The following is a 16,137-nucleotide window of genomic DNA, read 5'->3' as shown; positions in this document are numbered from 1 at the left end:
ATGGTGGAATCCACCATTCCTATAATGGACGTTTTTGTCAATAGGGTTGTTTTAAGTGTACTTGTCAACATGGAGAGTGTAATCAGACAAAGAGGCGTGATAGCGAGAATAGTGTTGAATATTGGACACAGCGCTAATCATCCTGTGGAATTTGAAGGTGTGATTGAACACCACGGTTGAACTGGAGGGAAACGCTAAGCGTGTCGTGGCGCCCATGTAGCCCGGCCAGGATTTTCCCCAGAGTGAGCCTAAGCAAAGAACACCTTATTCTAACCAGGTACCATAAGTTTAAAATAACAGTTTTCATTATGTTTTTTTTTTTGTTTTATTCGCTTGCTGTTTTTCCGTAGTTGCCAATCTTTGTTCTATATTTTTATACATGAATTCACAGGAGGTCCCCCCGACAGTTTTTACTTTGGAACCTCCTTCTGTATTATATCAACTTTTTACTTGCACTGTACTGTACTGAATAAAAAAGCTGTAGAGCTGTTGAAAAAAGAGTCAGTTGGACGTCGCAGAGCTATTTTAGAGGCGAAACAGCTTTTTGATTAGCGTGTGTAACGCGCCGTACGTATGTGCGTCTGTAAGAACGCTTCCAACGCGATCCTCTCGCCACAGTTGTTCAAGTGGTGCCACCTAGGTCAAACCGCAGATGCGCGTTGACATCATGCTCCCCTAGCAGTGCGCGCTGACGTCACCTGCAGCTGCCACCCGCAGCATCCGTTCAGCCGCAACGCCTTCTGCTACCACTCTTCGCTACTTCGCCGACTAGTTGATTCATGCGCAATAAACCGGACGCGCGCCTACCATATGCGTTAAAACATGTCTGTATGTGTCAGCGATCGTTTCAAACGATTCTTCCAGCGCTCCTCGCAGCATCCGGGTTAGCGCCGTTCAACTGGTGACGTCAGCCGTGCGAAACGCTGCTGCTTCGCATCCCTTCATGGTTCACTTTGGGAAGATGGTGTAAATTTTAGATACGAAGCCGCTCTTTGATTCACGTGTGTAACGTGGTACGTTCGTGCGTTGGTATGAAAGTGCCGCAATGCGGTCTCCTCAGAGCAGGTGTTGGAGCGGCTCCAAGTAGGTCAGGCTCCAGCTGCGCATGGACGGCACGCTTACCTCACTGGAGCAGGCTGACGTAACTCTTTTCCTGACTTGCAGCACGCTCGCCGCAGCCCCCGCAGCTGCCGCTTCCTCCACCCACTTGCAACACACTTCTCCCTCACTTCTCTCTATCCACCACTCGCAAAGCTCGACTGCACGTCGAGTGGAAATGCTATTACGGCTCGTTTATATGTGAAGAAATCCACATGGAATCCAACCCACCTCCCGCGAAACAGTTCTTCCAGCACCTTCGTCGACGCCGATTTCAGCCAGGTCAAGGCCGTGCGCACCGCTGCTGCTTCGCATCCCATCAGGGAGATGGTGCGAAATTTGTGATTGCTTTAGTTTAAATTAGCAGCTCTGTACAGTTTACATAGACACTATTGGATGGATGGATGGATGGATGGATGGATGGATGGATGGATGGATGGATGGATGGATGGATGGATGGATGGATGGATGGACGGATGGACGAATGGACGAATGGATGGATGGATGAATGGATGGATGGATGGATGGATGGATGGATGCATGAATGGATGGATGGGTGGATGAGTGGATGGGTGGATGGGTGGATGGGTGGATGGATGGATGGATGGACGGACGGACGGACGGACGGGCGGATGGATGGATGGATGGATGAATGGATGGATGGATGGATGGATGGATGAATAGATGGATGGATGGATGGATCTGGCTGTGTGTTTTAGATCGGGCGGTGGCTCACCCCACCTAACCATAAATTTAAGCACTCTCAATATGTGTTGAGGGGTTGAATTTCACTGGCGCCTTGATTGTATTCACCGATAACTTAGCCTCCTCCTGGTTATTTCTGCTCGTTTAAAGTCTATTTTACCTTCACTGTCCCTAAATTCTAATGAGTTGAAAAATTCTGTGCCATTATTATGGGCTTTCGTGGGGAGCCCTTTACAGAAAACTAATAATTGTTTAGCAGTTACCTTCTCCTCTCGACACACACTACATAACGTGTGTGTGCCTTCGTATTTGGCTCGGTACGTCTTCGCCCGCAACGCTCCCGTTCTAGCCTCGAAAATCAGAGAACTACCTTGAAAATTATCGTAGATCCTTTCTTTTGCAATTTCCTGATTGAATGTTCGGTAGGTCTCCAGTAATGATTTCATAAGCATTTTATTATTCCACATAATCTTCTCTGTTTCCTTCACCCATTTCAAAACAAATGTTTTCTTTTGGCTTTGTATTCTGCTGTTGTCTAAATGCTTGCTAGACAATTTTTGAGTTCGCTTCCTCAATTTAGTATGAACATTCTTCATGCACAACTAGCTGAAAAGTTTCCTAGCACAACGCTCCTCTCCCAATGTTTTCAATTACTCCTCAAATCCTATCTTGCCGCTAGCTTCCTTGCACTCCAACGATGGTAGTTCCAGGTCACTCGGTACCCCCTGATTTGGAGTTAATCCCGTATGCTCCCAAAGCAAGCCTACCTATGTCACGTTGTTTAATTTATAATCTTGCTTTAACCTCTGATTTTACGCACAAGACCTCATTGCCAATTGTCAAAACCGGGACCATGACACCTTTTCAAATCCCTGTCACAACGTCATACATAATGCAGTTCCATAGTGACCTATTTTTACAGCTTCATTCCTGTTACACTACGTATCTCAGGTACTCAGCTCCGTTATCTATCCGTACGCCCAAATATTTTTATATATCCACTATTTCCAGTGTGACTTTCTGTATCTTAAGCTCCCTGTCTAGTTATCATTAAAAATTCTGATTGCGGACTTTTACCTACTGAACTTCACATTTAACCTATCTTCCTTATTACCCCAAATGTTTATCAATGCCTGCAAAAGTTTTTGTTCTCGGCTATTACTTTTATATCATCTGGATACCTCAATGCTGGCAATGACTGTTCAACGTGTTTACTTGCTTTGTAAAAGAGATGCTGAAGCCGAGCCGACTCCCTTATAATTTACAAAGGGAGTCTATATAATACAGTGCACTATTTACTAGTGCACTGTATTCATGGCACTGTGGCCCAACGCTCGCTAAACCTTTCTAAATCCTAGGACGTTATGCCCAGCCAGTATAACGTAGCAACCCTTTCTTGTCAGATAGTGCTCAATGTACATGCCAATGGCTGCTAATGGGCAATGAGAGACAGAAGAATTTGGCTTTTAGTTAACGCGCACGCTGAGAATTTTTTATTGTTCAACAACACCCAGGAGAAATCTCCTACTGGCTCCACCTTGCAGGTCAAAGCGTAAGGCATGTTGTGCACTACGACGAGGGACGAACGGGTGCCGCATTGCAGAGCTTCGCCCCTAAAAATTTGGCAGATTCCACGTAAAAGCACCGACGGCTGGGACAGACTTTGAAATATGGTACAAAGGAATCAGAGATGACGCCACGGCAGTGACCAAGGAGGTCGTCACTGACCTCGATGTTGAAAACATGGACAGCAGGTTGGCCCACCTACTCGAAGCCAAGCAAGCCCTACTCACGAGGTGGAAGGGACACAAGCATGACAGGAGGCTCTGCAAGAAGGTTTTCGAGGTTAACAGGGCGATCGAGGAGCACTGCAAAACCCAGTGTAAACAACAATTGCATGAGCTCTGCGAGAGCATCGAGGGTCAGCTCAGATCTGGGAAGAGCTGGGGTCTTCTCAAACACCCTCTCAATGAGGGCAGCACCAGGTCCAGCCAGAGGCGATCCCTCGCACAAGCCATCCATCTTGCTACTGACTCTACCCCGGACGAATTGGTTGTCAAAAAGATTATAGACAAGTATCTGCGAGTGGCAGATAGCTCTGCACCCACACAGTTTCCGGACTACGCGTGGTGCGACGTGCCGGAGTCGGACCAGGACTATACTGTGGCTGAGATCCGACAGGCTTTCTTTTACCTAAATGCCAAATCCGCCCCTGGCCATGATGGCATTATCAATAAGATGCTCAAGAACCTTGATGATGACTCCATTGAATTCCTTACGGAAAAGATTAATGAAGTGTGGCGCAGTGGGGAGGTCCCCGCACAGTGGAAGATGGCCTACACAGTTCTACTCACGAAACCTGGTAAAGCACCAGGAATAGATAATCTAAGACTGATTTCCTTAACTTCCTGTGTTGGTAATGTCGCTGAGCACGCCCTTCTGAACCGACTCAAGGTGCACCTCGAGACTAGTGACATGTACACCCACAATATGATTGGTTTCAGAGCTGGCCTCTCGACACAGGATGCCATGAAGCTGATAAAGCATCAGATCATCGACCGGAGCACAGGAGATACCAGAGCCATCCTTGGATTAGACCTTGAGAAAGCTTTCGACAACGTTTGTCATGAATTCATTCTCCAGTCTATTGCCAGCCTAAGGTTACGGAAGAGGGTCTACGACTTCGTGAGATCCTTTCTTTGCCAGAGAACTACCAAGCTCAAGATCGAAGGGTACTTCTCACAAGAGATCAACCTCGGTTCACGTGGCACTCCTCAGGTCTCAGTTTTTTCACCAACACTCTTTAACGTCGTGATAATCGGGCTCTATAAGGAACTCACGAAGGTTCAAGAAATCAATCATACTATATACGCAGATAATATAACCATCTGGTGCAACGGCGGGAGCGACGATCAAGTTGAGGAAGCCATGCAGCGCGCTATCGACGTGACTGAACGTTTCCTCCGTCCCACCGGTCTCAGGTGCTCCCTATAGAATTTTGAAGTTCTGCTCTTCAAGAAAACACCCCGAGGCGGCGGTCACCGTGACTAGAAGCCTGCGTCTCAAAGTGAAGTACGGCTTTTCACTGGTGACGGGTCCCCAGTGCCCAGAGTGGATTCACTCCGAATATTGGGAATGTATATCTAGTCCAACGGCGCTAACGAAGCTGCACTCAGACAGATCACTACCAAGACGGAAAGTGCTCTCGGCCTCATCAGGAGGATCACCAACTGACACCGGGGAATCGAGGAAGACAATGTCATCCGCATCATATGCGCTTGTGCTTTGTCACCTTTCGTACTCAGCGGCCATGCATAATTGGCATGTTGCGGAGAGAATTAAGCTCAATTCCCTCATAAGAAAGGTCTTCAAGCTCGCGTTCGGCTTGCCTGTAAGTACTCGCACTGAAAACCTTTTTAAGCTCGGTGTTCACAATACACTCAAAGAGATAATTGAGGCGCAAGAGCGCTCACAGCTGCTTAGGCTTTCCGGAACTAAGTCGGGCCGCAAGATACTCGACGGTTTGGGCCTCCACATTATTGACCAGTGCCCCGATTCCATGCAGATTACCAGAAACATCAGGTCTCAACTGCGCATCGCACCCATTCCCCGCTATATGCAGGCTGTGCACAACGTCGGTCGACGTAGGACCAGGGGTAGAGCTCTGCTCGAGCACGTCCATAGCAACCCCACTAATGCAGGCTTTGTGGATGGTGTGCAATATGTCCAACAAGAGGCATTCGTTGTTTCCATTGTTGACTCGAATTCCAGGCTCACTTGCTCCACCACGGCACGCGCATCGAAGCCTGTGATGGTCGCACAGGTTGCAATCGCGCTGGCTATGCTAGATAGTTGCAGACAGTCAATATACAGCGACTCCAAGGCGGCTATCAAAGCCTACGAAACCAGGATGGTAGCCCCTCAGGCCCTCCACATTCTCCAAAGCGTCAAGAGTATGACGCCCAATTCTCTCACTTGGTTTCCCGCTCACCTGGGATCGATTGAAGGCTATGCCTCTAACCCGAACGAGGGCGTACACGAGGCCGCCCGAGGACGCACTGACTGCGCCGCCCCCGCAGTCCCTCTGCCTCGCTGGGAACACTTACTTACGTTCAACGAAATAACAAAGCACTTCTATTTGTCAAGAAGGGCGCCTGCTCTCCCACCTCCGGCCTTGTGCAGGGCGCAGACAGTCACCCTAAGACTATTGCAAGCCAGTGCGTATCCTAACCCTGTGGTTCTTCATGCCAACTACCCTGAAGGGTATACAAGTGCGGATTGCCCCAATTGTGGACTGTTAGCAACATTCAATCATGTGTTGTGGGAATATGAAGCCATCGGCCCGCCCTCAGCGAGGACAGGTGGGCTGCGCTCTTAGGCAGCCCTGAACTTAAGGTACAAACCCTGGCAGTCCAGAGTGCCTGTGAACGGGCCGCTAAGCTCGGCTTGACAGTCCCTACGTGAGATTAGCCGGCTGGCGCGGGGTCTCCACTGCGTCTTCTCAGAACCAAAATACAGTTTTAATCAATCAATCAATCAATCAATCAATCAATCCCACGTATACCTGAGAATTGACGTTATGCGAAGCATGCACAGGGAAGGTGACCGTGTTGCATTTTTTTAACGACACGTCTTGAAATGACGCTAAATATATGTACAAATATTGCAGGCACAGATATATGCTGAAGGATTGCATAAATTTGTATAACCAGTTGTTTGCACTTGCGCAAAGATGCCAACTGGAACATGCGTATTAGCAACACCAAAAGCTAATATGAAGCGCTGATACTCTCGAGCATGCTGGCCCTGGGACTTGCTACATGAAGTACCTTCAGAGCATGGCAGCTAACCACAATCGACGTTAACCCGACGTGACGGCTGTATCAAAGGAGTACATATGTAATGTTTATTAAGTTGGGTATGCCGTACTTCAACTACTATGGACGTTTCACGAAGATTAGCGTCTCTTTGTAAAGTAGTTCCGAGACCTGCAGTAGCTCTGTGGTAGAATGCTTGACTGCCACGCAAAATGCTTCGGTTCAATTCCTGCTGGAACTGTTATTTTCTTTCATCGGGGAGTCAACGTTGCCTATGTCCGGTTTTTCTTAACACTGACATTTATTCTATGTCTTCGTTGGTCGACGCTACCAATGTCGGGTATTGCTTAACGCTCACGCGTAAAATTCCCCATGAGTGTTCTTGTCGTTCCTGGGTAGATAAACAGCTGTGGCACATCCCCGCCCGTGAGTATGCGCCACTGTCTGGCGGGAAGTGTTTTACGACGTACGCGACGGGAAGGTCACATTATTCATGCTTGTCAAGCCATCTTACCCTCCCATGCTAATTTTGGTTCACGCCAAGTTAAGAGGGTGACCACGAGAGCACCCAAACGTAAGCGGCTAGATATCCACAACTTCAACAAAGCGCACATAATCACTTGAAGGTGTGTAGCGGGTACCTACATACTCTGAAAAAAGACGAATAATGGCGCGTGTACACTTGCCTACCACACTCAAATTTTAATGCTCCGTGGTGTAGTGGGTATCGTGCAAAATATTCTTATAATAGTTGCCCCAAGAGTGTTCGAAACGGGCACTAAAAAGTCCACGCTTCCAGCTTTTACAGTGACCCTGCAGTGTGCTCCACGCTGGCCTGGTAGTTTCTTTCAGGTTTTTACCGCAGCCGTCCCGTTCAAACCTTAATAACAACCTGGGTATGACCGAAACTTTCATAAACAGCCTAAATATGCTGATTCGGCCTGTAAGCCATTGTACAGCATGGTCACGTTTTAGTGGCCAGTAACACAATAATCCAATTATCATGACTGTCGGTTAGACAGCGCCACTGTGTTTTCCGATAGGGCACACTAGTCTTTTTGCTTTATGTCAATCGTCTCGATGCGTATGAACATTTTTGCGTAAATTTAGTAGTCGGGCGCACCTCTATGCTCGCAAGACACACGGAATACATTGGTGTGAAATGGGTCAGCAATCACATTACATCGGTATTCACGTTAGAGCAGAGACGTCGTGTTCACTGCGAAGAGGTGCATGTTACGATTACATGACGTGGATGCCAAAATCTGCGATCATGTGGGTATTCGCGAAATGTCTCACTTTAAGCTGCCAAGCCATAGTTGTGCATATGCAGTGAGGATAATTATATAAGCCGATAGCCAACGCTGCAACCACAATATGCGCTGTGCTGAGATCACCCGCTTTCGCGGTCTTCTTCAGGAGCAGTTTGAAGCACTGGCGTTGCTCTCTAGCGGAATACTTGGCTGCAGTTCAGAATATCAGAACACTTGTCTTTGACGCCGGCTCACGCTGCTGTTTTTTTCTTTGTTTTAACAGAACATTTCACAGATCGACCAATCTGCTGACGCCCGCACGACTTTTTTATGTGGCATGCACTCATGCCCATTCAAAAGTCAATATTTTCCATAGATAACGAAAGTAGCTCTCAAATGAAGACAACTGAAATTAAAAATGTGGTTTTTGAAGACGCTTAAAGTTCCGTGGCCACAAGCCGTTCTCACATCCGCCAAGCTTCATGACGTACCGTTTTTTCATTTCGGCAGGGCTGATATATCTGACACGTCTTATAGATTTCTGTAAAGCTTCTAGTTCAGTTTTCTGACACATATGCAAGTGAGTGTACTTTTCTTTTCAATCTTGCGTACTTGAAGAGGAAGCATGACTATAAACAGTTTGAATGATTATGCAGACCACACAAGTTACTGATAAGCAGTTCATTCTAATTGTCATAGGCATGACACCTTGGTTTACCCCTATTTTCCAGGCAGAAATAAAAAGCACCTATTTCAAGATCGATGTGGAGTCAAACAATGAGCTATCCTTAGAGCCTCTTTCACTGTAAAGATTCCCCATTGACTTACACCGATCCACAAGAGGTCCTCGAAAAATCCATCATTGAAATCTACAAAACTAGTATGATATAGACTGCCAATCACCTGAGGCGCATTCCCGAATACCTCGGGGTGTGGTACACGACTAAGCGTCACACGCGACCGGTGGAAAGAATTTCGTCACGTGCTGGGCAGTGATGTCACATTATTCATGTATAGCCGTGCCAGTTCTATTATTCGTGCACTGACATCCTTTTTTCACGTTTCTCAATTGCCAAGACAAGAAAATGACCACGAGAGCATACAAGCGCAGACAGACAGATAGATAGATAGAAAGATAGATAGATAGATAGATAGATAGATAGATAGATAGATAGATGCATTTAAAGCTATCACTGAAAGTTAGCTTTATCTTTTTGAGACCTCTTCCACGAATGACGTTCTGCTTTCTATTGCTATGTTACAGTTTGAAGCCATGCACCTTGCCGGCACTTTGGGTTCGCACCATGGTCATCCAGTGGCGAGCTTCTTGTAGACGTATAGAAGCCACATCGACTCTATATGCCAGTTCCTGCTGGGATACCGCTACGATTTGAACGATCCGCTGTTCGCACCCATTCAGGAAGCTCTGTGTAGCTTCAAGCTACAAAAAGCAGCTGCACCCGTAGAACACCGGGCTGCTTGGTGGCGGCGTGTGCTGATCGAGCCTCTGTTGCCTAGCTGCGTCAACGCAAATCACCGCCGTAAAATATCTAAGCTCAACATCGTGCTCAGGTACTCAGTCGGCTTAGGCGCGTTTTCAATCGTTTCTCCTTCATTGAAGATTGGTTAGAATGTTTGTAAGTGCAAATCATTGAATAGACCCGCGATGTAAATAGTTTTGAATGTTTTAACTGCCTAATGAAGCTAGCACATAAGTTTCATTTCTCTTGAAATTATACAGCGCATCATTTGTTTAATGATGTTTTCCTAATAGATAATGACACGGGTGCTAATAACATGTTCAAATGGGTAATTATTATAATAAGGGCAGCACAAAAATTAGCCTGTAACTATATATTTGAATAATGACACTAGCCTGATACATAGCTGATTTGCGCGCAAGCTTGAAATTAGAATGACATGATTGAATTTTGAGCTTTCGAATATTATATGCGTCTGCGGCACATATATTTGGGCTGCAACTTATTTAAGGATACGGCAAGCGAAATGAGTATTGATCGCTGAGACGCGGTTTCTGATGCCCCAAAACTCTTTCAGGCTTGTCAAAAATTATCATTTGTAATGCTAAGAAAATGAAACGAAAATTCAGTTTATTTGCAAGAACGTTGTTTCCCCGATGATATTTCTAACTGTGTATGTAGTGCAGACACTCTTTTTTTCTCCCCCCATTTTTTTCTGGTTCCATTGATTTCCCCGTTGTGGGCTGTAAAACTAAGCACAGCCTTCGTACTCTCTGGATTTCTTTCTCACACCCCTCTCTTTTTCTCTCTACATCGTGCAGGTGCAGACACACTGCGTGATAACAAAAATACTAAAGTTTCTGCTTTGGGTAAAAATAACAATAAAATGTGTTTAAAAGACACTGCTTCTGAAGCACGATATTACACAAGCGAAGATCTCGCATAACTATAACGAGAGAATGATTAAATTTAGCTTTTCTCTTGAAGATGTATTCTTCACCGTGCAAATGATCATTTTCCTTTTTTTATGATGACGTAAGGCCTAGGCACAAACTTCACCTTCACGGCTACAATGTGAATAGTTTATTTTGTACGGCATGCGGAAAAGAAGCCCACACTTCAAAAAAGAAAAGTTGCTGATTCCTTCTTCTAATAGTCGGTAAAACGCGAAAGTGAAATGTGTCTTCACAGAGGTAGTTGAGTCTTTATAGTGCACAATTTTCCCGCAAGGGCAAAGGAATGACTGCTACAGCAACAAATTGCGAAGTCACGGGAAGAATGGCACGAAGCTTGAAACTTGCAGCACGCACATAAAGCAGAAAGCACATACAAAATAAGCATACACAGGAAGATCGCGGACCACGACTGTCACAGCTCGATACTTAAAGTGCGCTGTTGAAGCAGAAACAAACATGCACGAAACAGACGCACAAGCATATCTGTCAAACTGCCGAGGCGGCACTGCAAAAAACGCCGCCACCAGCGCCCTCACTGCTACACTGGCCATAACTGAGTAGTGCAAAGAGAGCTGGCCACAAGCGATCGTGCGTCGGTCCTCCTTTTTTGTTGCTGTTTAGGCCTGGTTCTCCGAAAATCAAGCACCTGGCAAGCTTCATCCGTGAATCCAACCTTGTTTTAGAAAGGAAGAAACTTATTAAAGTGAACATTGGCTACAATGCAGAGATGTTTCAGTAAGTTTCAGTTAGTTTGCTTCAGTTAGTTAGATAGTGGTGCACACACACCGCACCACTATCCACCGTAGGGTGATCGTTGCACCCTGAAAATTGGCGAATGACGCCAAATAACTTTTCAATGCAGTCTTGGCTGAGACGGCTTGTGAGGATGAACTTGAAGTTCAGCTTCTCACTCGCGTACCTCAATAGGCCGAGGGTAGCATGCTGACTCGCAGTCCCTCGGCTGTGCTTCCTGAAATAAACCCAATTTCGAATGGCTCTAAGGAAGTTTCCAACTTGTTGAGATATTCAAGAAAATCTAGTATGTTCGTTTCTTGAGGAGAATTCACCTTCAATCCTTGCAATGAAATGCGTGCCGTAATTGCTTCGATTAGTTTAACCATCATCTGCACAAACGCCTGTGTTGGGAATGGGTCGCTCCACCATCTAACCACTTCATTCTTGTAAAAAATAGGCCACGTAGGACTTCAGCACTCAACGAATGAAATGCTAAGTTCACCTTCATCTTCTCGAAGTTGTTGGGGTTCACATGAGAAGCGGTGATTTTAGGCATCACTTTTAGAGTGACGGCGCATTTATCTTAGTCACACGCTGCTTTGATATGATCCATGTACACAGCACCATCTGGGGTCTTGTAAGGGGCTTTTATAAAGACATTCCTAACACACTTCATTAAATGTGGGAAGTCTGATATAAAGAAAAGGCGTCGGCCTTCCTCTACAGGATATGCTACGGAAATCTTTATTGATGTTGAAGACCCCCATATGCCAAACCTGCGCCACATGGATCGATTCCACGAGGCTCCATCCGAGGTAATGAAATCTACTTTGAGGCCTGCTTTCTCTGTGAGCAGCACGGCTTCCATAACTATCTTTGAAAATAGGGCAGCTTTGACATTTCCTCTGGAATTAAAGACTCCCCTGTTAATGGTTGAAACAGAATGACTATACCATGGTCACATGGAATGTGTTTTTCGCTCTCAGGTGTGAACTCTCCAAAATCCACAAATCCTTCAACCTTTCCTGCTGCACCAGCACTCAAGCACTCTGACAACTTCATTTCATCTACTATGAGGCCCCCGAGTCGTTTTAATTCATCCATGGACTTGATTTTCTCTGCAATCTCTGCTAACACCATGGGATTAAACCCAAAGCCGCTCTTATACTTGTGCATGTAAACTTTCAGGCACGAGCGACTTGGCAGCAGGAGTATGCCCTCCCGTCTCACGTGTTCATACAGCCGAGGGCTTTTCATTCGCATTATCATGCATTCAAGTAACTAACCTGGGTTGTACTTCATTCTTTTGGGCGACTTACGTCTTGCACCCTGAAAACACTGCATGATGGCAAGCTTTTGCTTGGGTGTGAGGTCTTTAATTCGGCTTTCAAGGAAGTTTTCTTCGAGCTCCCCACTTTGCTGTTTCAGTTTCTGCATAGTGTCTTCATACCACGAAAGCTTGGCCCTTAAAAGTTTAGGAGCTTGTGTTTGTGCCCTCCTCCTTAATGATATATGAACAGCAGAGTCCGGCGGCGTTGTTTCGGCGCAGATCTTTGATTGAGGAGGCCTTTCATGAGATGCTTGCACGAAATGCATTGTTTTTCTCTTGTGCAGTTCCCTGGCATTTTAAACTGGATATTACGGTACCAGTGACCGCCTACCTCATGTTGCCGATGGCAAACGGAAATTCTTCAAGGGTTCCAGCCCCTGAGCACACACTTAGAGCGTCTACCTGCCCTAAGAGTGAGGCAGGGTCGTCACACGCATCGAGCAGTATCGGCACTCCTTCCACAAATACTTCTTGCTTCACCCCGTTTTCTTCTTGTGTGAAAACAACCAACTTCCTGGCGAACAAGATGCTTTTGTCTTTTCCGGGGTCACACACGCTGTAACTAACAATTAGAGAAGATACACCGAACTTATGTTTCCCCAACGAGGGCGACGGTAAGGCGAGATTGTCAAACGGCACGCACGAATCGCTGTCGATGTCAACACTGTCGCTCGCGTTCTCAGCACTTACTGATGAGGCAGTTTATCGTGCACGTTTCTTCCTCGGTGGAGCATACTGTTCAGTCCTTGTAGAACGCTTTCTCTCCGGTGGTAGCTTCTTTGAGCAATAAGCAGGGAGGTTCGGGAACTGATTTAAAACTGCTCCCGGAAGCAGCACGGGCCTGGTTCTGTCAATGCGGACGAGCTCACCATTGACAGTGTGCTCAAAGTATCTAGAAATGAACCTGTCGACGAAGTGGAGTTCGCACATAGCACAACAGTTTCTTGTCGGCGCGAGGAACAGCACGTTGCCACTGTGCGAGCAAGGTTGGGCCCTTCGGTACACCAAACAAGGACAGTTTAGTCTTATTATACTTATAGCCTGCTGTACACCCAGGCACAAAACAGTGACTGTGCCTCCGCGGCATGGCTACAGAAGATGGAGGGGGGGGGGCGAACTTTGCACGCAGATACGTAAAATCGACCGCACGCACATGTCACTCAACAAAGAGAAACAGCACGCCTTTCGGCGCGGCGAAGGTACAGCGACATGAATGCGGGAGCGAGCGCCCCCACGCGGTTTCCTCTCCTCAGTCTTCAGCGCCTCCTGTAGGAGCCGCTAGCCGGTCGTCACACTTCCTCATTCTAGCCACTGTATCGATGGGAAGCTATGTCATGAGGTGGGTTGCTGACTTGCAGGACGTGCAACAGCTTTTTTTTTTGGGGGGGGGGGGGGGGGGCACGAAGGCCTTTCGGGGTGCAAGACAGCTAGTAACAAGGAAAACAACCAGGGGGACTCTTTGACAGGTCGTATAGTCAAATACGATTCCAAAATGGCAGCAATATCGAAGACATGTAGAGTCCGGGGCAGAAATGGACGTAGCCACGAGGGCGGAGCCGATACAGACGTAGGGTATATTAATATACAGGGTGGCAGAAATAGGCTGAAGTGGTAAAAAATAGAAGAACAGCTAAAAAAGGAGAGACCGATGGTATGTGGTTTTGTAGAAACACATCTTAAGGACATGGAACAACCTTCTAACAATCTGGACTACGCGTGAGAATATTGTAATAGAACACAAAGCCGCAGAAAGGGGGAGGGGGTAGTGTTGGGGCATTCATTCATAAAAGTACAGATTGACAAAGGGTAAAGCAGGAGTTCAAGGAGCATTTATGTCTAAAAAAAAAAGTGGCAGGGCAAATGACGCTCCTGAGTTGTGTATAGTTGTGGACCGAGGCAAAAGACAGAGATGAAAATCATCAATTGGTGCAGTGTATAGGAAATGACAATGACGAACTAGGAGAAGAGTGCGAGGTAATTATATTGCGGCGATGACGGCATTGCGGCAATGCGGCGATGGCGTAGTGGTTAGAGCATCCACCTCGCATGCAAAAGGCCTATGGTTCGAATCTCGGTGCCGCGCAGTCCCCAACCTGATTAAAAAAATCCCCGTGATGATGTACCTGCATTAAAAAGCCTGGGGTGCGGCCTCATCGGTAACCACCGCCGGCAAAGCACTTACTCACCAGAGAAAGATTGGCCACACTGGTGCAGTATTTGGCCACTACATCCCACATGCATACGTCAATTATATTAGGAGATATGAATGCGCACATAGAACATATGCATGGACGGACTGATCCAACAGGCAGAATGCTAATGAATATATGTGAAAAATATGATTCATTCATTTACAACAGCACCGAGAAATTCGAAGGGCAGATAACATGGGAGGCGGGAAGGCTGGAGTCGTCGATAGATTACGCAATAATGTCACATAGGATGTATGATCGGCTAAGGGTGATGAACATAGATGAATATGTGTCCAGAAGCTTAGGTAGTGATCACAAACGTATCAAGCCGAGTTTTGGAAAAGAAATAAAATTGAGAAGGTGGAATTAGGAGCAAACACATGGTAAGTATCATTGAGAAAGGCAAATAGAAATAGCAATTAAAGAGATTGACAAAATAATTCCCGAGGATACTGAAACAGAGTGGACGTACACAAATTTAACTCGATTGTTTAAGTTAGAGCTTGCTAAGGTACAAGTCAAAACAATAGGAAAAGCAGACATAAACCCAATAGCTGGTGGGGTGACAAACCTAAGGAAGCCATAGTAAGACTTCAAGAAGCCAGGGGTCACAGGTTTGCTAAACAGAGGGGTGAACTGGCAGATGATATAAAAAGAATACGGGATAACTTTTTGAGCTCCAGAAGAGAAGAGTCCGATTTGATCAGTGAAAATATTAGAAAAAAGGGGGCCCCATGAATGGCGGAAGTGAACAAAAATGACATAAAGGCAGCTGCAAAGTTTTGGAACCATCTCAATTCTCTGAGTAATAAGAGAAGCATGAAACAGAGGTTTGTAACTACAGTTCAAGATGTCAAATTAGAAGGGGATGAGGCAATGGAATATATAAAAGCAATGATGACAGAAAAATTTAAACACCAAGAAAGCGCTGCATGCACCGTACCAGATGAGGATGGCCCAATTAACTCAGTGGCTCCGCTCGGACAACGAGAGTGGGAAAGGGCAGAAAAATGGGTTCCTAATAACACATCAACAGGCCCTGACGGCATCCCAAATGCTAATAAAGAAACTACGACCAAACTCTGGGCAAACATTATGAGAGGCAGCGAGCAAAGCAATAATAAATGGAGAATCTCCCAATGAGTGGAAACTAAGCAGGATGAAGATGATCTATGAAGGAAAGGGGGACAAAGCCGATATGAACAACTACCGCCCTATAACAGTGACACAAGTAGTGTTTAGGCTGGTGATGCAGATAGTAAAGGAAAGACTACAGACATGGGTGGAGAATGAGGGGGTGCTGGGAAAACTACAGAATGGGTTCCGTAAACGAAGGAGATTGGAGGACACTCTGTTTTCATTTATTAATTAAGTGCATTGAAATAGCGGAAAAAGAACACAGGCCCCTGTGGCTGGCATGTCTAGATATCAAGGGAGCTTACGATAGTGTGATTCAAAAAGACTTGAGGGGAATACTGGACACACTAGATGTGGAAGATGGATTACCTGATCTTCTAACGGATATCTATAAAAGTAACAAGATAGTTATCACACAGGAAGAACAGGTACC

The 16,137-nt window shown here is 46.1% G+C and overlaps 1 protein-coding gene across 1 annotated transcript in view; it reads left to right on the top strand.

The window, feature by feature from the left end:
• LOC119169660 (cytochrome P450 2W1-like) overlaps positions 1-9,445 on the top strand; it is a 41,364-nt gene extending 31,919 nt beyond the window's left edge. The window contains exon 4 of the mRNA XM_075885677.1: positions 9,138-9,445. Coding sequence (XP_075741792.1) covers positions 9,138-9,206 — 69 coding nt within the window. The 3' untranslated portion in view covers positions 9,207-9,445. The remainder of the gene's footprint in view (positions 1-9,137) is intronic.
• Positions 9,446-16,137: the final 6,692 nt, after the last annotated feature.

The sequence above is a fragment of the Rhipicephalus microplus genome, chromosome 2 (assembly GCF_043290135.1).
Source record: "Rhipicephalus microplus isolate Deutch F79 chromosome 2, USDA_Rmic, whole genome shotgun sequence".
Lineage (NCBI taxonomy): Eukaryota > Metazoa > Arthropoda > Arachnida > Ixodida > Ixodidae > Rhipicephalus > Rhipicephalus microplus.
Note: the sequence above shows the minus strand (reverse complement) of the source record. Positions and strands in the feature narration are given on the sequence as shown.